This window comes from Coturnix japonica, chromosome 27, assembly GCF_054131305.1.
Source record: "Coturnix japonica strain WE chromosome 27, WE-NBRP24, whole genome shotgun sequence".
Taxonomy (NCBI): Eukaryota; Metazoa; Chordata; class Aves; order Galliformes; family Phasianidae; genus Coturnix; species Coturnix japonica.
In genome coordinates this window covers 7472367-7494422 of record NC_140689.1, presented here as the reverse complement: position 1 = coordinate 7494422, position 22056 = coordinate 7472367, and the positions used below count along the sequence as shown (strand labels likewise).

The 22056-nt window shown below is 50.7% G+C and overlaps 2 protein-coding genes and 1 long non-coding RNA gene across 4 annotated transcripts; 2 read left to right on the top strand and 1 right to left on the bottom strand.

Annotated features, from left to right (window-relative positions):
* Positions 1 to 241: 241 nt before the first annotated feature.
* Positions 242 to 1186, bottom strand: LOC146756467 (olfactory receptor 14J1-like). The gene has a single exon (XM_085524758.1). It carries the CDS (start codon positions 1163 to 1165, stop codon positions 242 to 244), a length of 924 nt encoding a protein of 307 aa, XP_085380884.1. The 5' UTR covers positions 1166 to 1186.
* Positions 1187 to 14344: 13158 nt separating this feature from the next.
* Positions 14345 to 15002, top strand: LOC146756466 (olfactory receptor 14J1-like). The gene has a single exon (XM_085524531.1). It carries the CDS (start codon positions 14382 to 14384, stop codon positions 15000 to 15002), a length of 621 nt encoding a protein of 206 aa, XP_085380657.1. The 5' UTR covers positions 14345 to 14381.
* A 2069-nt stretch (positions 15003 to 17071) lies between these two features.
* On the top strand, positions 17072 to 18774 carry LOC107310820 (uncharacterized). Of its 2 annotated transcripts, XR_014937533.1 has the most exons (5): positions 17072 to 17171; positions 17278 to 17313; positions 17900 to 17935; positions 18254 to 18322; positions 18685 to 18774. It is a non-coding gene; the product is annotated as an uncharacterized LOC107310820 (long non-coding RNA). The 2 variants fall into 2 exon arrangements; XR_014937532.1 differs by lacking the exon at positions 17072 to 17171 and having other exon boundaries at positions 17178 to 17313.
* The last annotated feature ends 3282 nt before the right edge of the window (positions 18775 to 22056 follow it).

Here is a 22056-nt window from a genome sequence, read left to right as displayed (position 1 = left end):
CACAGAGAGCCTGTTTCACTATATACAGTGTGTCTGAACTACACAGCAAAGGTACAAGCTGAATAGGAATTGAGTTGAGTAATGACTTTGTAATGAAAAGCATTACAGGATTATTTTTTAAATCATAAGAATAAATTACACATATAAAATGGAACAAAACAAACAATAAAAGAGATCTAGATTCAGTAAAAAGGATGCAATACATGTAATGAATTCCAAAAGATGGGCAGTCCAATATTTGTTAAACACATTTGGTCATCACTTTCCTCACTGCATTCTTGACTTCCCGGTTCCTCATGCTGTAGATGAGGGGGTTCACTGCTGGAGGAACCACCGAGTACAGAAGTGCCAACATCAGGTCCATGGATGGGGAGGAGACGGAGGAGGGCTTCAGGAGGGCATAAAAGCCAGTGCTGAGAAAGAGGGAGACCACGGCCAGGTGAGGGAGGCACGTGGAGAAGGCTTTGTGCCTTCCTTGCTCAGAGGGCATCCTCAGCACGGCCATGAAGATCTGCACATAGGACACAACAATGAAAACAAAGCACGCAAAGACTAAACTGAAACTAAAACTGAGAAACACAACTTCCCTGAGGTAGGAGGCTGAACAGGAGAGCTTGATAATCTGGGGAATTTCACAGAAAAACTGGTTCACAACATTCCCTTTGCAGAGAGGCAATGAAAAAGTACTGGCAGTGTGCAGCAGGGAATGGAGAACACCAGTGCCCCAGGCAGCTGCTGCCATGGTGGCACAAGCTCTGCTGTCCAACAAGGTCCTGTAGTGCAGGGGCTTGCAGATGGCAACATAGCGGTCATAGGACATGATGGTGAGAAGGGAATACTCTGCTGAGATAAAGAAGACAAAGAAAAAGAGCTGTGCAGCACATCCTGTGTAGGAGATGGCCCTGGCGTCCCAGAGGGCACTCGCCATGGCTTTGGGGAGAGTGGTGGAGATGCAGCCCAGGTCGAGGAGGGCCAGGTTGAGGAGGAAGAAGTACATGGGGGAGCGCAGGCGGCGGTCGCAGGCTACGGCTGTGCTGATGAGGCCATTGCCCAGGAGGGCAGCCAGGTAGATGCCCAGGAAGAGCCAGAAGTGCAGAAGTTGCAGCTGCCTCATGTCTACCAATGCCAGGAGGAAGAACTCGCTGTTGGAGCTGCTGTTGGGCATCTGTTGTCCGTGGGCTTGGAGTCCTGTTCAGAGTGCAGAAGATAATGACAAGTCCAGACCATTCTCAGACACACTCCTGTTCAAAAAACAAGCAATTAATTGACAAAAACTTCTCAGAACTCTGACAGCCACTTTAAGATTTCTGCGTCCAATCCTTTTTTGCCTTAGAGAAGGAAATTGAAACCCCCTTCCTTGGCTCTTCTCGTTTGACGTAGGGAAATGTTCACTTAATTCCAGAACTTGTATTTATTTTCATGAGTTTAACCATCCCTTAAGTAGTAGGAGATTGGGAAGCTCTTACTTTCTTCTCATTTCCTAATCATATCCCAGCCTCTTGGATATTTTCCTCTTTACTGCAGCTGCTCTTTGGGACCCCAGCCCCAGCATCTGTGCAATTCAAATCATCTAAGACAAATCAGCCTGTTTGCAGGACAACTGAACTATTAATGCCTGCACAAAATAACTATAACGTAAGCTGACTATATACTTCTAGGTACATGAGGCTGAAAGCATAACCTGTGGGACTGTTTACAAAACAGCTAACTGATTGGAGAAATATTGGGGAGTCTCCGAGCTGTGTTCGGAGTTGACAGCCCCTTTTATATTTCTGCCTCCAATCTTCCCTCAGAATAGGAAATGGAAAATCTCTGCCTTGGCTCTCCTCTTGCAAAGTTCCCTCAGAAACATTCTGCTGTGCAGTGGAGCTGAGATCCCCCTGCCCCAGGCAGCAGCTGTGGCAGCACAAGCCCTGCCGGGGGGCTCTTTCCCCCCACACGTATCCCCACAGCACCCTGGGCTGGCTTAGTGCTGGGCCTGGCAGGCGGCAGCGTCCCATACCAGGACACAGCCCCTGGAACACAGCAGGGACAGCCCTGGGCACCCGCCTGCAGCCACGTTTGCACAGCTTGCAGCTGTGCTGGGACACACAACCCTCAGGGCTGTGCTTTCATAGTGCAGCATGGAAACCCTCAGCTAAAGCAGAAATCTTTTTCCACAGGAAAGGAGCATGCAGTGCCTGCAGCCTGATCTGCTATTGGATGTCTCAGTTTTAGTTAACCCTATAGGAACAGCAGCTGAATGGTCTGCAGTGATACTTACCATGTCAAGGCATGAGAGCAATGCTCCTGTTGCGAGCTTACAGTCTGCACACACTGTACTCATCCTCTCTCCCCTTTCTCACTGCTCCTTCTGTCAGATGCAGGCTGTGCTGTGCACAAGAGCTGCTCCTGGGCACAGCTGTCTCTCTGCAGCGCTGCCCATTTGTATGAGCTCCCTGTGTCCCATGAGCCCAGCCCAGCTCATCAGCAGAGGATGTCATTGTTATCCTTCCCTCTTGCCTCCCCTGAGATGTCCTGGGTCCTCATGGTCAACAGCTCCTGAAAGACAACGGCATCATGACCAGATTTCAATTCCAGATATGTGTTGAGACCTACCAGGGAGTGTTTGCTGAAGCAAAAAGGGCAAGGGAATCATTGAATCATAGAATCACTAAGGTTATAAAAGACCTGTAAGATCACCCAGTCCAACTGTTCACCTGTTACCTATAGCTTCCATTAAACCATGTCCCTCAATACAAAATCCAATCCTTTCTTGTGCACCCCCAGGGTCGGTGACTCCACCACCTCCCTGGGCAGTCCATTCCAGTGCCTGACCAACCTTTCTGAGAAGTAATATTTCCGAATTTTTAGCAAGAATCTCCCGTGCTGCACCTTGAAATCATTCCCTCTAATCCTATAGCTAATGACACGAGAGGTCGTCCCAGAGCTCACTACAACCTCCCATCAAGAAGTTACAGAGAGCAATAACGTCTCCCCTAAGCCTCCTCTTCTCCAGACTGAACATTCCCAGCCCCATCAGCCTCTCCTCATATGACCCCTCACCAGCTTTTTTGCCCTCCTTTGAACATGTTCCAGGGCCTCAGTGTCTTTCTTGCAGTGAGGGGCCCAAAATTCGACACAGAACTCGAGGTGTGGCCTCACCAGTGCTGAGTACAGGGAAACAATCACCTCTCTGCTCCTGCTGGCAACCCTGTTTCTGATGCAAGGCAGGATGCCGTTGGCCTCCTTGGCCACCTGGGCACACTGTTGGCTCATGTTCAGCCGAGCATCAATCAATACCCTCAGGTCCGTTTTCTCTACACAGTCTTCCAGCCACTTCACCCCAAGCCTGCGTAGCGTCACCTGGAGGTATTGCAGCTGAAAAGCAGGACACGGCATTTGGTCTCAGTTAACCTCATTGAAGTGGCTTCAGCCCAGCTCTCCAGCCTGTCCAGATCCCTCAGTAGGGCCTTGCTAACTCCAGGCAGATCCACACTCCCAGCCAATTTGGTGTAGTCTGCAAACTTACAAAGGATGCACTCAATGTCCTCATCCAGGTCATCAATAAAGATATTGTAGAGGACAGGCCCCAGCACAGACCCCTGGGGAACACCAGGTAGGCACACAGGTAGGCGTCCAGGCGGGTCTTGAATATCTCCAGAGAAGGAGACTTCCCAGCCCCTTGGGCAGCCTGTTCCAGTGCTCTGTCACCCTCACTGGAAAGAAGTTCTTGCACACATTCATGCAGAAATTCCTATGCTCCACTTTCTGTTTTTTCCCCTTGTCTTGTCTCCACACACTACTGAAAAGAACCTGGTCTCTCCACTTTGACTCCACACGTCAGATATGAGCACTGACATGAGAGCAACCCCCTGCACCTTTCCCCTGCCAGGAGAGCATAGCAGAGCAGAGACACAGTCCTCGTGTATCATGTAGTGTTATTCTGCTTGCCAACAGAAGAGGCCAGTCTTTCTCTATCTTCCATCTCTGTCATACTCCAGAGTTCAAGGCATTGCGAAGCTATGTCACATCTATGTTCTTGTAATGATGACACTTTGGTATGCTCTGGACTTGCATTTCAATTGCATCTAAATTAATCTAGGGTCATACCAGTTGACGGGAAGCTGGCAAATGTTGTCTCATTTTAAGGAAAAGCAAGAAAAGTGACAGGGGCAATTATGGACCTGTCAGTCTCACTCCAGTGCCTGGTAAAATTATGGAGAAAATTATGTTGGCAGTTATGGAAAAACAGCTGAAAGACAATTCTGTCATTGGTCACAGCCAACACAATATTCCCAGGGGAATGTCCTACTTAATTTCAGGTCCTTTTATGACACCTATATCCATTTAGCTGAACAAGGGAAGCCAGCTGATGTTATCTTTGAGGATTTCATTAGAGCTTTTGATACTGTTTCTCACAGCGCCCTTCTGGACAGAATGTCCTGCATCTGGCTGGACAGAAACAGAACGTGGTGGGTGAGCTCTTGGCCAGTAGGTCAGGCCCAAAGGATTACAGTCAATGGGTTTTAGGGCCAGTTGTCTTTCATGTTTTTGCGGATGACTTGCATGCAGGACTAGAAGATGTTCTGAGCAAGTTTGCTTATGATACCAGATGAGCAGGTGCTGCTGCCTCCACTGTGGCTGGAGAGGACTTGCAGAGAGATGTGGACAAGTCAGAGAACTGGGTACGTGTTGGCACTAAGCACCAAGTGCATAAAGCATAACAAGAACAAGTGCCTGATTGTGCACCTGGGTAGAGGCAACCCTGGACATAAACACAGACTGGATATGGGACACTGGAGAGCCATCTGACTGAATAGTATTGGCGGTCCTGGTCAACATCAAATTGAACATGAGTCAGCAGGGTGCCCAGGCAGCCAGGAAGGCCAGCGGTCCCCTGTAGCACATCAAGCAAGGTATTGCCAGCTGGGTGAGGGAAAGGATCATCCCTCTCTGCTCTGCACTGCTGCAGCCTCACGTGGAGCACTGGCTTCACTTCTGAGCATTGCAGAGCAGAAAGGACAACAAACTATGGCAGTGTGTGCAAAGGAGGGCACTGGAACTGAGAGTTCTCAAGTTCAGAGTTTCATTGGGATTGACTGCTTTTTCAGACTGGGCCATTCTCACATCCCACATTCTGCAATGAGACTCAGGGCACACATGGGACATGAACCTCACAGTATCCTTGCACCCCATGCAGAGCCTGGGATCTTCTCTCCTTGTGTCTTTTATTTGACATCATACAGACCTCCATCCACTGCCCAGGAAGGGTCCTGAGCTAACATGAAGGACAGGATCTCCCTGCCAAGGGTCTGGGAATCAGGACTTAGCCTGCCTGCTTTGTAAGGCTAAGGAGGGGTTTTTCAAAATCAGAGCCACCATGCCAGTGCCTTTGCCTGCCTGTAGTCATACCTTCCAGTTGTCTTCTCTAACATGTCCCCTGGGAAGCTCACTTGGTAACAGCCCTCAGTGGACCCATTAATACTCCTAGAAACTTCACTGTTACTTCTGACTTTGTCTTGTTGAGCACTTTGTGCAAACTTCTCTCTGCACTGGATGTTGATGGACTCAGCAGCAAATGCACCCTGGGGCCCATTATAACTTAAAGAGCCTCTTGTGCCTTGTGCCCTCCTGCCATCTTCTGCAGGTTTTCAGAACTTGTTCATCAAAATGGAGAGGTATGTGAAGAGAGCTTAAAGAGCCAGAGTCCAGCAGACAATTATTGTCTATTTATTTATAGTTGGGTTTAAAGAAGACATCAAATCAGCACTGTGCAACTGATTTCAAACCAGGATGTACCCAAAAATTCCATTCTGTTACTGCATGGACAGTATACTGCATACAGCTGCACGTGGGCAAGGAAAGAATTCTCTTTTTTTTTGGCCAGCGAGCAGAAGGAAAGGTGATGCAATTGAATGAACAGTAAAATACAGTGATCAACTGCTTGCCATGTCCTGGCTGCTTCTCATGGGTTTTGTCTTTCAGAGGGAATATTTGTACAAGGAATGAGTTAGATGCCAGGCTGTAGTCACAGGGCATTGGGACTGGCACCATTCTCTGTCTCCCTGTACCTGAAGGCTGCACATCAGCGGGGTGCAAGTGCCATTAAAAAGTCAGCTCCATCATTGCACTCACATAACCATCCCCTTCACCATCTGGAACAGACACAGACAGCCATGCCCTTGCACATGAACTGTTCCTATCAAATCAGGGAAGTCCTTGGCTGTCTTAGGATGTGAGAAAAAGAGGAAGAGCTTAAAAGCCTTCAAAACAGGCGACCAAGGCACCAACTATGGAAGCTCAACACACCTTCTAGGTTAAGAAGCAGAAAGAGGAATAAATGCACCTGGCTGCTGGAGAGGGCTGCGCTGCATCTCTTGCTGCCACCCTTGGGTTGTCGTCAACCTGCCCATCCGCAGCACGCTTTGAAGGGCCGCAGCCTTACAGGAAAGAACAGAGAGCAAAGAGCTCTGCTTGCATTCCCTGTCAGCACACAGAGATGAGCCGTACAGCCCGTGCTCTCAGCACACACACCTCTTCTATTACCAGATGCTTGCATTCCTGCACAGTGCTGCTCAAAGCCCTCCTCCAGCTCTCCCTTCACTATGTAATCCACAACTCTAGGCTGTTTGATGCCTGGACCATCATCAGGACCTGCAGAACAAACCTTGGGCTTCTGAGCTTGGAGGAGACAAGCGCTCTGTCTAGGAACATTCACCATCTGAAGCACTTCAATAAATGACCTCTTGAAAGCCCTGGATCTTTGGGACACATCAGGAGATGCTGAACTCAACCCACAGCCCTCTCCACAATGGAAGAGCTCTTCCCAACTGGCTGGAGGGGAAGAAAAGACCGTCTCAAGACCTCCAGTCCAGTTTCAAGGCCTTCAGGCTTCTTGGGCTGTAGGTGTCCAGACCACTAGGTTCAAGGACGACTCCTAGGTCTTCTTGGCCTCTGCTCTTCTAGACTCCCTCTTTCTTGGCCTCCATGCCTTAGCTTGGCCTCAGGACTACTAAAGCTGCAAGGCCTCTTGGCCAGGCTTTCGGCCTCCCTCCACGCTGTTTTACCTGAAGGTCTCTTAGCCTCCTTGGCAACCTCTAGGCCTTTAGGCTTACTTCTATGCCTCTAGGATACCTGTGCCTCCAAGTGTGCTCTCCATCACACCTCTAAGCCTTCCTTTGTGCCTTAAATACTCAGGGACTTATGGTCTCTTTTTTGGCCACCCACTGTGCATCAGGCCCTCAAAACCTCAGGGCTTCCAGTCCAGCCCATTGGTACCTCGACTCATCTGGTTCTGCTGCAGGCAGTGCTTCCTATGCTTGCCCAGCCTAAAGCCAGCACAGAATGTTAGCGGCCGCTGCTGGTCAGATACAAGTGCTGGTGGAGAATCAGAGCAAAGCACAGCCTGAATAGATCCCATAGATCCCATAGCCCCATAGAACCCACTGACCCCATAACCCCAATGCCCCCATTGACCCCATAACCCTATGACAATACCTTGTACTGAGGAAAGGCTGAGATGCACTACGTCCTCACCTGCAGCCTTCTTAGAAGGGGAGGTTCAGCAGCCGCTCCACTCGTCAGCAAGTCCTCCAGAAACCTCCTTCTTTCTTCCTGAGCAGCAGACTGGATGCTGAAACCTTCTCATAAGTCAATATTAAACAGCACCTGGACCTGAAGCCCCAGGAGAAAACACAGTTCAGATCCAAGACCACAAAAAAGTCATATTCTAGTCCAGTACAATTCAAGTTCTGATTTAAATTTCAGGACTAGCATTTCACCCACCCTGCTATGGAAGGGGAACAGGGAGGGGAAAGGAGAGGGGAAAGCAAGGGAGAGCCTTCTAGCCGCACATGCCCCTATAGCCCATTCTATAGCCCCATATCACCCTATAGCCTTATACATCCTAAATAGCCTTGTATACCACTAGAATCCTCCTACTGCCCACACACAGCCCCCTAGAGACACATGTCCCCCATAATCCTGCTATAGCCCACCCAGAGCACCCTATGGGACTCTTGTAGAACCTCCACCACCGCCCTACATAACACTGCAGCCCCTAAGCTCCCTAGAGCTGTATGATCCCCTGTAGAACCCTCAGCCCAGCATAATTCCTGTATCCCCTCTGCAGTCATCTATATTCCCCCCAGAGTACCCACTGTCCCATATACCCCTATACCACATCAAAGTCCCTGACAACTTTCTATAACTCCATACCCCTCCTATGGCCACTAGGAAGCTCCCCATAGCCTCACATACACCTACATCTACCCCTGCAGTCCCCCTAGCACCCTACAGCCCCATATCCTCCTAGAAACCCCGCACAGCCTAATATACCTCTATAGCCCCCCAAATGCTCCCTATAGCCCCACATCTCTCCCGATAGCCCCTCCACACAGAATTACCCGGGTTGGAAGGGACCTCAAGGATCATGTAGTTCCAACCCCCCTGCCTAGCAGGGCCACCAAACATACACATTTACTAGATCAGGTTGCCCAGGGCCCCGTCCAACCTGGTCTTGAACACCTCCAAGGACGGGGCATCCACAACCTCACTGGGCAGCCTGTTCCAGGACCTAACCACCCTTCTAGTAAAGAACTTTCCCCTAACATCCAACCTAAATCTTCCCTCCTTCAACTTAAAACCATTTCCCCTAGTCCTGCTATTATCAGCCCTTTCGAAGATTTTACTCCCCTCCTGGGAGTAAGTTCCCTTCAGGTATTGAAAGGCTGCAATGAGGTCACCTCGCAACCTTCTCTTCTCCAGGCTGAACAAACCCAACTCCCTCAGCCTGTCCTCATAGGGGAGGTGCTCCAGCCCCCTGATCATCTTTGTGGCCCTCCTCTGGACCCTTTCCAAAATCTCCATATCTTTTTTGTACTGAGGGCTCCACACCTGGACACAGTACTCCAGATGGGACCTCACAAGAGCAGAGTAGAGAGGGACGATCACCTCCCTATCCCTGCTGACCACCCCTCTCCTGATGGAGCCCAGGATCCCATTTGCTTTCCGGGCTGCCAGAGCGCACTGCTGGCTCATGTTAAGTTTCTCATCTATCAGAACCCCTAGGTCTTTTTCAGCCGAGCTGCTCTCAAGGACAACTCCTCCCAGCCTGTACAGGTGCCTGGGGTTCTTCCGGCCCAAGTGCAAAACCTTGCTCTTTGCCGTGTTGAACCTCATTAGGTTCACCCGAGCCCAGCTTTCCAGCCTGTCAAGGTCCCTCTGAATGGCATCTGTTCCCTCCACCGTATCGACTGCACCACTCAGCTTGGTGTCTTCAGCAAACTTGCTGAGGGTGCACTCCATTCCCTCATCGATGTCATTAATAAAGATGTTAAAGAGCACCGGTCCCAAGACAGACCCTTGAGGGACGCCGCTCGTTACCGGCCTCCACCTGGACATAGAGCCATTGACCACCACCCTCTGTCTGCGGCCTTTCAACCAATTGCTTATCCATCTAGTTGTCCACCCATCAAATCCACCTCCCTCCAATTTGGAGATGAGGATGTGATGGGGGACCATGTCAAAGGCCTTGCTCAGGTCCAGGTAAATGACATCGGTCGCCTTCCCTTCATCCACCAACGCCGTCACTCCATCATAGAAGGCCACAAGATTAGTTAAGCATGACCTTCCCCTGGTGAAGCCATGCTGGCTGTCTCGGATCACATGCTTGTTCTTTATGCGATCAAGCATGTTTTCCAGGAGGATCTGTTCCATAATCTTCCCAGGCACAGAGGTGAGACTCACCGGCCTGTAGTTACCTGGGTCCTCCCTGCTCCCCTTCTTGTAAATGGGAGTGACGTGACCCTTCCTCCAATCATCCGGCACCTCACCTGACAGCCACGACTTCTCAAATATGATGGAGAGCGGCTCAGCAACCACCTCAGCCAGCTCCTTCAGGACCCTGGGATGCACGCCATCTGGCCCCATAGACTTATACTCATTCAGTCTAAGGAGGCACTCTCGGACTTGCTCTACCCTTACAGTGGGGAGGGATTTACCTCCTTGGTCCCCACATGGAGGGATGGGGGTGCAAGACTTAGGGATGTGAAAAACACTAGAATCCTGGCCACCAGTGAAGACCGAGGTGAAGAACTCATTCAGCACCTCAGCTTTCTCTTCATCTGTTGAAGCCATTTCTCCTTTTAAATTTACCAGAGTAGGCACGCCCATTTTGGCCTGTCTCTTCTGGCCAATGTACCTGTAGAAGGTTTTCTTGTTGTTTTTCACATCCCTCGCCAAGTTCAGTTCTGCCTGCGCCTTGGCTTTCCTGATCCCACATCTGCAAGTTCGGACGACATCCCTGTATTCTTCCCGGGTGACACAGCCTTGTTTCCAGAGCTTGTACGCCCCTTTCTTCACCCTCAGTTCTCTTAGCAGGTCCTTGCTGAGCCATGCCGGTTTTCTACCTCTCCTGCCCACTTTCTTAATCAGGGGAATGGAGACCTCTTGTGCTGCCAGGAGGGCATCCTTGAACAGTAGCCAGCTCTCCTCAACGTCCTTATCTTTGAGGGCAGCGCGCCAGGGGATCTTGGCCAGCATTCCATTGAGTAGCTTGAAGTCTGCTCTTCTAAAGTTGAGCATCCTGGTCCTGCTCTTTGCCAGGCCCACATCGCTTGAGATCACAAACTCAACCAGGGCATGATCGCTGGAGCCCAGGCAGCCTCCAACCTTGACGCCTTTGATGATCTCCTCAGCGTTGGTGAGCAGCAGGTCCAGCAACGCTTGACCTCTGGTCGGTCTGTCCAATACCTGAACCAGAAAGCTATCATCAATGGATTCCAAGAGCCTTCTGGAGCTCTTGCAGCTCGCCGTGTGGTTTTCCCAACAGATGTCAGGATGGTTGAAGTCCCCCACCAGGACAAGAGCCCGTGAGCCAGACGCCTCACGCATCTGGAGCAAGAAAGCCTCATCAGCAGCCTCCCCTTGATCAGGTGGCCTGTAGTATACCCCTAATACCAGCTGACCTTTATTAGTCCCATCTCTAATCCTAACCCACAGGCTCTCAACCTGTTCTTGACTGTTTCTCATGGGGAGCTCCTCACAGTTTATCCAATCTCTGACATAAAGGGCGACTCCCCCACCCTTCCTACCTCGCCTATCTCTCCTAAAGAGCCTATAGCCATCGATGGTAGTATCCCAATTGTGGGAGTCATCCCACCATGTTTCTGTGATAGCAACAATGTCATAATTTTCAGAGTGCATCACAGTTTCCAGTTCCTCCTGCTTGTTACTCAGGCTCCGTGCATTAGTATAAAGGCACTTCAGCCGGGCTGTCCGTCTCACCACCTTCATAAGCGATCCAGGATCCACTAGAACTGCCGAGTGTTTCCCAATGACAGGAGGAGGAACTCAGTGACGGAATTGCTGTTGGGCATCTGCTGTTCCTGAGCTTGGAGTCCTGCTCAGAGTGCAGAAGATAATGACAAGTCCAGACCATTCTCAGAGACATTCCTTCTGCAGTAATATGAAATGTTTTCATTCTGTTATGACAGTGTTCATTTAGTACCGTTACTTGCATTTAATTTCCTGGAATTCAGCATTCCATAAGCAGAAGAAGCTTATGGAGCTCTATTCTTCCTCTCATTTCCTAATCACATCCCATCTCCCTCAATATTTTCATCTGTGTTATGTCTCATATCTTTAGTCTAACTGCTGTTAAACACAGTTTCCCCCGTAACCCGTATAAAGCAGTTCAAGCACTGAACTGAAGCACCTTTGTCTGGAGTACGTCTCTCTGGCCACCAGTGCCAGTTCAGTGGAGCAAACACAAGGCGTCAATGCTTGATAAGCTTATAACAATGGCAATAAATGGGAAGCAGATGTCTACACTCTTTGGCTGGACATGGTGGGCAACAGCAGATAATGAGCACTGACCAAATTTCATCTAATTACCTCATTTAGCATCTGGAGCAGCATAAGGGCGAAGCAGATGATCAGTAGAATAATCACAATCCACGCGAGGATGGTTCCAAGAATATCGCTGAACCACAACTGGTACCAGAAGTGAGGGATACCCAGCTTTCTGCCCCACCAGTCGCAATTGATGTACCCTTCTATTCAGGCCAGGATGTGGGGAGGTCTTGGACAGATCACAGCTCTCCTTAATGTAGTGCTGGACAGTCCCATCAAAACCCAGTGCCACACAGGGATCAGGATCCATCAAGGCTGAGGTTACTGCAACCACCATGGCCCTTCACGCGTAGCGATGCAGGCATACCCACGCCCCATGATTGACAGAGGGAGTGGTTCAGTGCCCCTTGGCCTGCTCCCTTTGCTGCGGATGTAGACTTGTCCTTCAGACCACTGAGGCTACCCAAAGCCGTATGCAAGTCCATCGTCTGTCAGAGCCTGGATGAAAACAAGAATTGTCAAACAGCAATTTGCGCCTCTTCTCAGGGAATCTCAGAGGATACCCACTGTGCAGGCGGGAAGACCAGTGTTGCTGGCAGTAAAAAATGCACTCCTGATGATTAACATGCACAAGACCGGCCCAGTAATCTCTCCCCCCTCTAAAAGCATCAAGGCTGGTTTTCAGTGTTTGACGAGCATGTTCTACGATAGCCTGACCCATGCTGTTAGTGGGAAGGCAAGCACCGACTGGTGGAACTGCTCGTGAGAATGGACAGCGGCTGCATGCAAATCTACTATCCGTGGCAGCAAGGGAACTTACCTGTGTCTTTAACTTCTCTACCCGTGTTGCCTCCTTCAAAACCTCTGCCGCTCCATATGGTGGCGGAGTGATAAAGGGTGGGGCACTCTCTTCGCCACCTGACATCGCCACTGACCCCTGTGGGGCTATTGGGAAGTGAATAAGACTGTGTGTTCCCATGCTCCAAAATGACCCATCGGGACTTTGCCCCACGCAACCCAGGATTGAGGGGGCAGAGGGCTGTGAAGGGGAAGGCAGGAAGTGCGACAAGGGCTGCCCCCGAGTGCTTCACTTCTCCCCCTTCCTCCACCTCAGAAACAACTGCCCCATCTACCTGATCCTTGATTTCACCCTCCGGAGGCCTGTCCTGTTGTCCCAGCTGGTCAGTCACTTCCCCCTGCTTTGGAGGTCCAGGCTCTATTACAGAGTCTTCTGACCTCAGGAGAGCATAAGCTGTCTCCCAAAATTCCTGAGTCTCCCTAGCCTTCTCAAGAAGATTCCTAAGGGACCTCAAGGCCGGCAGCAAAGCCAGTGCCTCCTTATTCCCCTGAAACATGCACTGGATAAATTCCTCCCCAGCCCGCTACAGGGCCTGCTTGCTCACACAGTGAGCAGAGCTATCGCCCGAGCCAGTCCGCATCATCCAGTGGAATAGTGGGACCAACTCCTTCTTCTGGACCGGGCACTCCACTTGCTGCCCCAAGCCCTTAAGGCTACTCACCACCCGCTCCATCATCAGAGAGATGTGGCCGAGCCTCGTCGTGCACTCGGACGCATTCGTGCATCCCGGCAACTCCGCATGACCACGATACCTCAGCGTGTCGCCAAGATTGGCAAGTCTTTGTAGTGGATCACGTCAGGTAACAAACATAGCAGCAAAGATTCCCTTGGGTCGGGCCTGCTGTCAGCATGGAAACGCAGCGTGACAACACACATGTTCAAGCAGCCACAGTGATGTCACCTGCACTGGGACTTCCTCTGCCTGCCCCGGGGCCACAGCCTGGGAGCTTTCCCAGCCTCGCATCCTCACCAGCCAAAGCCTGCTGTGCTGTATGGATGTAGTCCCTCCAGGCAGAAGCTCTGCTGTACAAACCCTCAGGGCCAGAGGGAGAGGCCTGTCAGGTCTGAGCCTCACCAGGCCGCGCTGCAGTCTGCTTGCCGGGCCGTGACATGCAGACCCTCAAAGTCTGTTTTGGGTTCCCACTATGCACACGGGTGTACTGGCTTTGGAAGCAGCCGCTTCAGCAAGCTCCCACCGGCTTGTGACCATGTCTTGCCCACACCTTCCCCACCTCCAACCCCTCACACAATGGTGCTATGACTGGAGGCGGAGTCCTCTCGAGTCCTGTGAGGAACCAAGGTGAAAAGCTAATCCCTTGTGACCCTAGGAACATGGCTTGTGGGGACACTGAGAGGTGAGAGGCCAATGGAGAAAAACACTGTGGCGACATCATGGTGCTACAGGTACATCATGGGGATGCACTTCTGGCTCTTCCTGGGCATCTACCTGGCTGCCCTCCTGGGCAATGGCCTCATCAGTATCGCCGCTGCATGCGACCAGTGCCTGCACACCCCCATGTACTTCTTCCTCCTCAACCTGGCCCTCCTCGACCTGGGCTGCATCTCCACCACTCTCCCCAAGGCCATGGCCATCGCCCTCTGGGACACCAGAGCCATCTCCTACACAGGATGTGCTGCACAGATCTTTGTCTTCTTCGCCTCAACAGAGTGTTCCCTTCTCACCATCATGTCCTATGACCGCTACGTTGCCATCTGCAAGCCCCTGCACTACGGGACCCTCCTGGACAGCAGAGCTTGTGCCACCATGGCAGCAGCTGCCTGGGGCACTGGGGTACTCTATTCCCTGCTGCACACTGCCAGTACGTTTTCATTGCCTCTCTGCCAAGGCAATGTTGTGAACCAGTTTTTCTGTGAAATCCCCCAGATCCTCAAGCTCTCCTGCTCAGTCTCCTACCTCAGGGAAGTTGTCTTTCTCATTTTGAGTATGAATATAGTGTTTGGGTGCTTTGTTTTCATTGTGGTTTCCTATGTGCAGATCTTCACTGCTGTGCTGAGGATGCCCTCTGAGCAAGGAAGGCACAAAGCCTTCTCCACATGCCTCCCTCACCTGGCCGTGGTCTCCCTGTTTCTCATCACGGTCCTTTATGCCTACCTGAAGCCCCCCTCCATTTCCTCCCCATATATGGACCTGATGCTGGCACTTCTGTACACAGTGGTTCCTCCAGCAGTGAACCCCTTCATCTACAGTATGAGGAACAGGGAAGTAAGGGATTCAGTGAGAAAAGTGATTACTAAATGTGTTTTAAAAGCAGTGAACTGCACATCTTTTGGAATTCATGGCTTTTAATGCAGCCCTTTACTGAATCATGCTGTCATTTACTGTTTGTTTTGTGCCATTTTATCTGTGTAATTTATTTTTTTTTCTTCTTTAAATAAATACAGTGTTGTTTTTCATTACTGAGTCATTATTGAAACCAATTGTTCAACCAACTGTTGAGCTTGTACCTTTGTAGTGTAGCCCAGAAAAAGTGTACATAATGTACCAGGCTCTCTGTGAACCTTAACAGAATAAAGGAAATGCAGTCACTCTCTCTGCCCTCCCTCTTATGAGACGTTTCAGGACCTGTACTGGTCAGATGTTCTCAGAAACCCACAGTCCAGCAGGAAGCACATGGCTGTTCATCAAACTGTGCAATGGCTTCACCCTTCAGCAGCTGACAGGCCAACCCTGGGCTCCTGTCTGTTGTCTGTGCTTTCAGGTTCACATCTGTCAGTGCCTCTGAGAGTCCAGCAGCAGCAGCTGGTTTGCACGTTGGTTGTCAGGTCCCCTCTTCCTCATTCCCTGTGAGACCCTGCACACAACAAGTTCTTGGATGTGTGTTATCATGTCAGAAGTTTCCAAGCTTCCTCTAGGGCTTCTTCCATTTTGTACACAGAGGTGGTCACTGCCTCCAGGATGGTCTGTGGAGAGGGAAAGAAGTCACGGAAGGGATGCTCGCTCTCTCTCTCACTGCCATTTATCAGCTCTCTATTATTTCTTTCCTTTCATCCGGATAAAACAAGACTCACTTTCTTTAAGCCATGACAGGAGGCTGGATCATCATGGGAACAAAACCCATAGGACACCTTTGTTCTGCTGAAGCTCAGGCACACAGCCCAGTGACTTCAGAACCGAATCAGGTACCTTCAGCCAATTTTCACCCCAAACCTTGGATTCCATGCCTGCGTGTCCTAATGGCAAACTGTCCTCATGGACAGAGGCCATACTACTGCCATCTCAGACATGCAATGCAGATTTCTGGATGTCACATGGGGACTTCTGCTCTTGGCTGTGTAAAGACAGCAGAAAATATATGGCACATCTCCTGATGTGACTGAAGTGGTCTTGTCCTGTTTCAATGATGCCATGATTCTATAATTCTATGGTGCTGTGATTTTGTGCTTCTGTGATTCCATGACTCACTGGTTCTATGAGTCTGTGAATTCATGGTTCAGATATTCCATGATATTGAGATTCCACAATTCTAAAAGTTGTGGTCTTTGGAGTTTTCAGCAATAAATGAGGAGGAAACCCATCAGCCACAGCCAAGTTTTGTTATTCACTCTTGATCTCCAGCATGATGACAGAGTGAACACTGCCAGCCTCCCTGTGTCTATGTGTCCCCATCACCCAACTGTCCCCACTGCCCACACAGAATCATAGAATGGCCTGAGTTGAATCGTATTACAATGATCATCTAGTTTAATCCCCCTGATTAGTGCAGGGTTGCCAAGCACCAGAGCAGGTGGCCCACAGCTACATCCAGCCTGGCCTTGATGGCCCCACCTACAACTTCCTGTGTCCCTGTCACCAAGAAGTTCCCATTTGGCTGCATGTCCCCTTTCCCCCATATTTCCATTATGTCTCCATACTGCCATGATACACTCATGTCCCCATGATGTTCCCATATCCTCATGTCCCCATCTCCCTGTGACCCCTTGCCTTACAAATATCTTCGTAAGTTCCACACTCCCCATGTCCCTGATATCCTCACACCTCCCAGTGTCCCCAAATGCCGTGTCCTAGTTCCCGATAAAATCAGCCTCAAACCTGGTAGCCTCACAGGACTGGACAGGACTCAGTGATGAGTCCTTGGACTAAGCCTTGATATGGGGACAGCGTCATCTCTGGGTGGTCCTCGGGGACAGAAATGCCGTGTGTGCTGAGTGCTGGGACCTGGGGGATTTGGGCTCAGTGACATGGGGATCCCAGCACTCAGTCTTCTTCCTCTGATCCCTGGCTTTCTCATGTTTCCTGGGGCCAAGGAAGGGGATGGCTGCATGCAGGGCTCAGTCCATGTCAGGGGAGTCTGCCAAGCCCAGGGGCATCTGGGGAGTGGTAGGGGCTCTAAAGGATAAATGCAGACCTTGCCTCCTGCAGCCTCACCCAGCGCCCAGAGCACAGAGGAAGATGAAGGCAGCTGTGCTCAGCCTCGTGATGCTCCTCGCTTCCCTGTGCTTCACAGTGGAAGCTCAGGTGAAGCATCTGTGGGGGATGTGGACTGGGGCTGGAGGTGATCGGCCATTGGGGATCCCCGATGCGAGCATCTCTCTCACGCTCTCTCCTACTCCTCTCCCCACAGCCACTTTTGCAAGTGCCGGACTTGGAAGTTACTGTGGTGAGTGTCCGGGCACACACATTGGTTGTGCCCAAGGGTGGCCCTGCATGGAGCTCTGCAGGAGCAGGTGGGGTCTGTCCCTGCCTGGCAGAGGCTGCCCCTCTATTTGGCACATCCAAATTTCTTCCATTTGCATCTTTGTCATCTTTTTTATGGGTTCCCCAAATCCCTTCTCTTCTTGGCTCCAAACGCCCTCTCTTCGGGTCCCCACATCCCATCCTTTTTGCACCAACAGATCTCCTTTAATTGGCAACCTGATTCTTATCTCTTTAGGTCCCCAATGCCTTTTGTTTCATTTTCCCTCGTTCTCCGTTCCTCTCTGTTTAGCACCCCCAAGACTCTTGGCACCCCTATTCCCCTCCTTTGGTCCCCCCAGACCCCTACCCAGTATCTATACCCAACCCCAGCCCTTAGCACCTCCATGGGTAGAGGCGCACACAGTCCTTGGCAGCCATGAGGTTGGGGGTAACCCCTGGGACCAACCCAGTCCCTGGGATTTGCCAACAAGGCAGCTTGGATGGGGTCACCCTGTGATCCCCCAGACTCAATGTTCTCTCACCGCTGCCCCATGGCTCTTCTTCCCCAGGTGCCACCACCTGTTGCTGTTGCCCTTCCTGGACTGGTGAGTTGGTTGACCATGGGGTGAGGATGGGGCTGGGACGTCTTCCTGTTCTCAGTTCCCCTGGGACTTGGGGACACTCCTGAAGCCCCAGGGCCTCTGTTGGGCTCCCTCCAGATGTGAAAGGGCAATGGTCAGGGGAAGGAGGCAATGGGGGTAGTTAGGGATGAGCTGGCTACAGGACCATGCCTTGGCCATGCTGTTCTAGTGCCCACAATGGGTCCCTGCACCTTCAGGGTGTCCCACTGTGTCTTATTGCCCCCAGCATGTTCCATTCTCTCCATAGCCTCGGTGTGTCCCTAACAGCCCCTTTTTCCCCAGGACGTGCTCAGCAGGACAGAGGAGAATCCCCCACATGTGAGACGTGCGGCCCTGGATCTACATGTCTAGGTGAGTGGCATGGGGATGCTTACAACCCCACAGGGAACTTGGTGGACCCTGTGTGTACCTGGAGCACTGAGGACTGGGCATCAGTGCTGGGAACTGATGGTATGGAGGGGACCTTCTGTGGCCTGTTCAAGGTGGACCTGGGCACTGTCACCTCCAGCCCTTCCCTTGCGCTCTATGGGGCTGTGCAGAGGAACGGATCTGGAGGGGGCAGGCTCAGGGTGCCCTATGGATGGCCCAGAGTCACCATGCAGCTGGGACAGGGGCTGTGGCTTCTGTCCCCATGGGACCCACATCCTGCCCTGGGTCTCTTGGCTCCTGCCAGTCTTTCTCCTGACCTAAGTCCTTGAGGACAAACCCTGCAGGGACAAGGCTCCTCCTTGCCAGTGATGCCCTCTGACATCCTCTGATGACCACTGCTGCCCTCGGATGACCAGTGCTGCCCTCTGATGACCAGCTTTGTCCTCTGATAATGAAGAACCTGATGATCAGTGACACCCCCTGATGATCAATAAATCCCTCAGCAAAGCTACACACTGTGTGTCTGTTGTGTGTCCTTGTTCTCATGCTCAGCATGGACTGCTGGGATTTGTCCCTGCCTGGCAGTGGTCACCTCAAAGTGCTGGGAAGCTTCCCCAGCTCCGTGCCATGTGCACCATGTCCTGCCCCCCTGTGGGCTTCCCCACCCTTTCTCACCATCTACTCCAAAGCCCTAAATGATCGAGCTCCTCTTGCTGCCAAGCAGCCACAATACCCTCCCTCTGCTCTCTCTCATTCTATGGGTCTCTATCGGTCACTATGGGTCTCTATGTGTCTCTATGGGACGCTATGGGTCACTATGGATCTCTGTGGGGTCACTATGGGTCTCCATGTGTCGCTACTGGTCTCTATGGGTCACTATATTTCGCAATGTTTCCTCACTGAGGGATATGATTTTGTGTAGGGTTTTTAGAGTTAGGGTTCTGGTTAGGCTGTGGTTGGACTTGATGATCTTCAAGGTCTTTTCCAACCTGGGTAATTCTATAAATTCTATGACTTGCTCACAGTTACATCTACCACCACATCCCACGAGCCACCCATTTTCCAGACAAATCAACCCATTACCTGATCTGCTCCTCCTAAGACTTGTGCTCCAGACCCCTCACCAGCTCTGTAGTCCTCTGAACATGCTCCAGAGCCTCAGTCTCTTTCTTATAGTGAAGAGCCCAAAACTGAACACGGTACTCAAGGTGTGGCCTCACCAGTGCCAAGAACAAGGGAATCATCTTCTCCATAGAATCATAGAATTACCCAGGTTGGAAAAGACCTTGAAGATCATCAAGTCCAACCGCAGCCTAACCAGAACACTATAACCATAGTACCCTATAAACTGTAGTACCCTGTAACCATAGTATCCTATACCCATAGTACACTATAACCATAGTACCCTAACTCTAAAAACCCTACACTAAATCATATCCTTGAGCACCACATCCAAACAGCTCTTAAACACAACCAGGGATGGCGATTCAACCACCTCCCTGGGGAGCCTATTCCAGTACCTAACTACCCTTTCTGTAAAGAAGTTCTTCCTAATATCCAACCTAAACTTGCCATGGTGCAACTTGAGGCCATTTCCCCTCGTCCTGTCACTTGTCACCAGTCACCAGTGAGAATAGAAATGCCCCACTCTCACTGTAAGAACCCTTCAGGTACTGGAAGAGGGCTATAAGGTCTCCCCTCAGCCTCCTCTTCCCCAGACTAAACAGCCCCAGCTCCCTCAGCCTCTCCTCATAGGGCTGATTCTCCAAGCCCTTCACAAGCCTCGTTGCCCTTCTCTGGACCTGCTCCAGCACCTCCATGTCTTTCCTGTGCTGAGGTGCCCAAAACTGAACTCAGCACTTGATGTGAGGCCTCACCAATGTCGAGTACAGGGGCAGGATGACTTCCCTAGTCCTGCTCACCACACCATTTCTGATACAAGCCAGGATGCCATTGGCCTTCTTGGCCACCTGGGCACACTGCTGGCTCATATTCGGCCGACTGTCCATCAGCACATACACCATGGTCCCTTTCCATCTGGAAGCTTTCCAACCACACCTCCCCACGCCAGTAGGTTTGTTTGGGGTTGCTGTATAGCCCAGTTGACTACACAATTTCTGATCCAAGCCAGAATGCCATTGGTCTTCGTGGCTACACTCACATTCAGCTGTGTATCAGCCAACACCCCCAGTCCTTTTCTTTCATGCAGTCTTCTACTCATTCTGCCACAGGCCTGCAGCGCTGCCTGGAGTTGTTGTGGCCAAAGTGCAAGACTCATCATTTGGTCTTACTGATCTTTATCCCATTGGCTTCAGCCCAGCAATCCAGATCCCTGTGCAGGATGTTCCTTCCCCCAGGCAGACCAAAACTTTCTCCCAGTTTTCTGCCATCTGCAAACTCACTGAGCATGCACTCAATCCCCTCATTCAGGTCATCAAGAAATGTATTAAACAGGACAGACTCCAATACATCCAGGTCATCAAAAAGATATTGAACATGACAGGCTCCAATACCAACCCCAGAGGAACACTGATGAAAATAGTAAAGAGAAGTGGCCCCAGCACTGAAACCTGGGGAATACCAGTCCTGAATGGCCTCCAGCTGGGATAACTTCATTCACAACGGGTCTTTGGTCACAGCAGAAAATAAGAATCAAGAAACTAGGTGCTCTTCATGAAGATTAAGTATCCTAGGCTTTGGGGAATGTCAGAAGAATAGGACTAGTTGGACATGTAGACGTTGCTATAGTTACAGTACAGCTGGGATAACACAGCTGGGTCTATACTTAAGACAATACAGCTGGAAGGGAAAGGTAGCCAAAGAAAATGGCTTTGACGTATTGATTGTAGGAGCTGGGTCAAAGCAACCTGAGGAAGACTTCTGAATTCATCGCAATGACCACTGGAGTGAGACCCCCACTACGGACTGCGCACACGGCAGTAGGAGGGACAGCATGGAAATGAGTTCCAGGAAAAACAATGAATATGTTTGTCATTGTTTTGTAATTTTGTAATTTTTCTATCAGTATTCCACATCATAACATCATGTAAAGCATGGACGATTTCGCTGAATGTGCAGTTCACAGAAGAAGACTACGTATCCCAGAGAACATCACGGTCAGGGATAAGTCACGGGACCAGGACACTATATAATATTGTGCCCAGCTGGAGTTCTCTCTCTCTTGAACTTCTCTGGGAGTGGGAAGCGTTCCAGCTGTGTCGCCTAGAGTTCAGAGTAGGCCTCTTGGTTTTCGGGGACTCTCTCTGTTTCGTTTGATTTATTAGTCTCAATTATATTTTATTATATTGTGTTATCTTGTATTCCAATATCATATTTAGAAAATAAGTTTTCCTCCTTAGATTGCTGCTGTTTTTACCCATTCCCCCTTTTTTCCTTCCTTTCTGGGCCTAGGGGGGCACTATGGGGTGGCTCCACCTGTCACGGGCATAGGCAAATCTAGGAAACCCGTGACAATCAGTCACAGGACAGGTGACTTTCTGTCCTTGACATCCCCCTCCCATAATCTCCTTTTCTGGCTCCTCCTCTAAAGTCTGCTTGTCATGGTCATTACCATCTGCACAACCCACCTCTCCTAGCTGGCACCTCTGCCCTGAACTAAGAGTCACTTCTGTGCAGGAACCTCCACCCTGAAACCCTTCCCCAGGCTGCCCTCAGAGTCCTCGGGGCTGGCTCTTGGCTTTTCCTCCAGCAAGCCC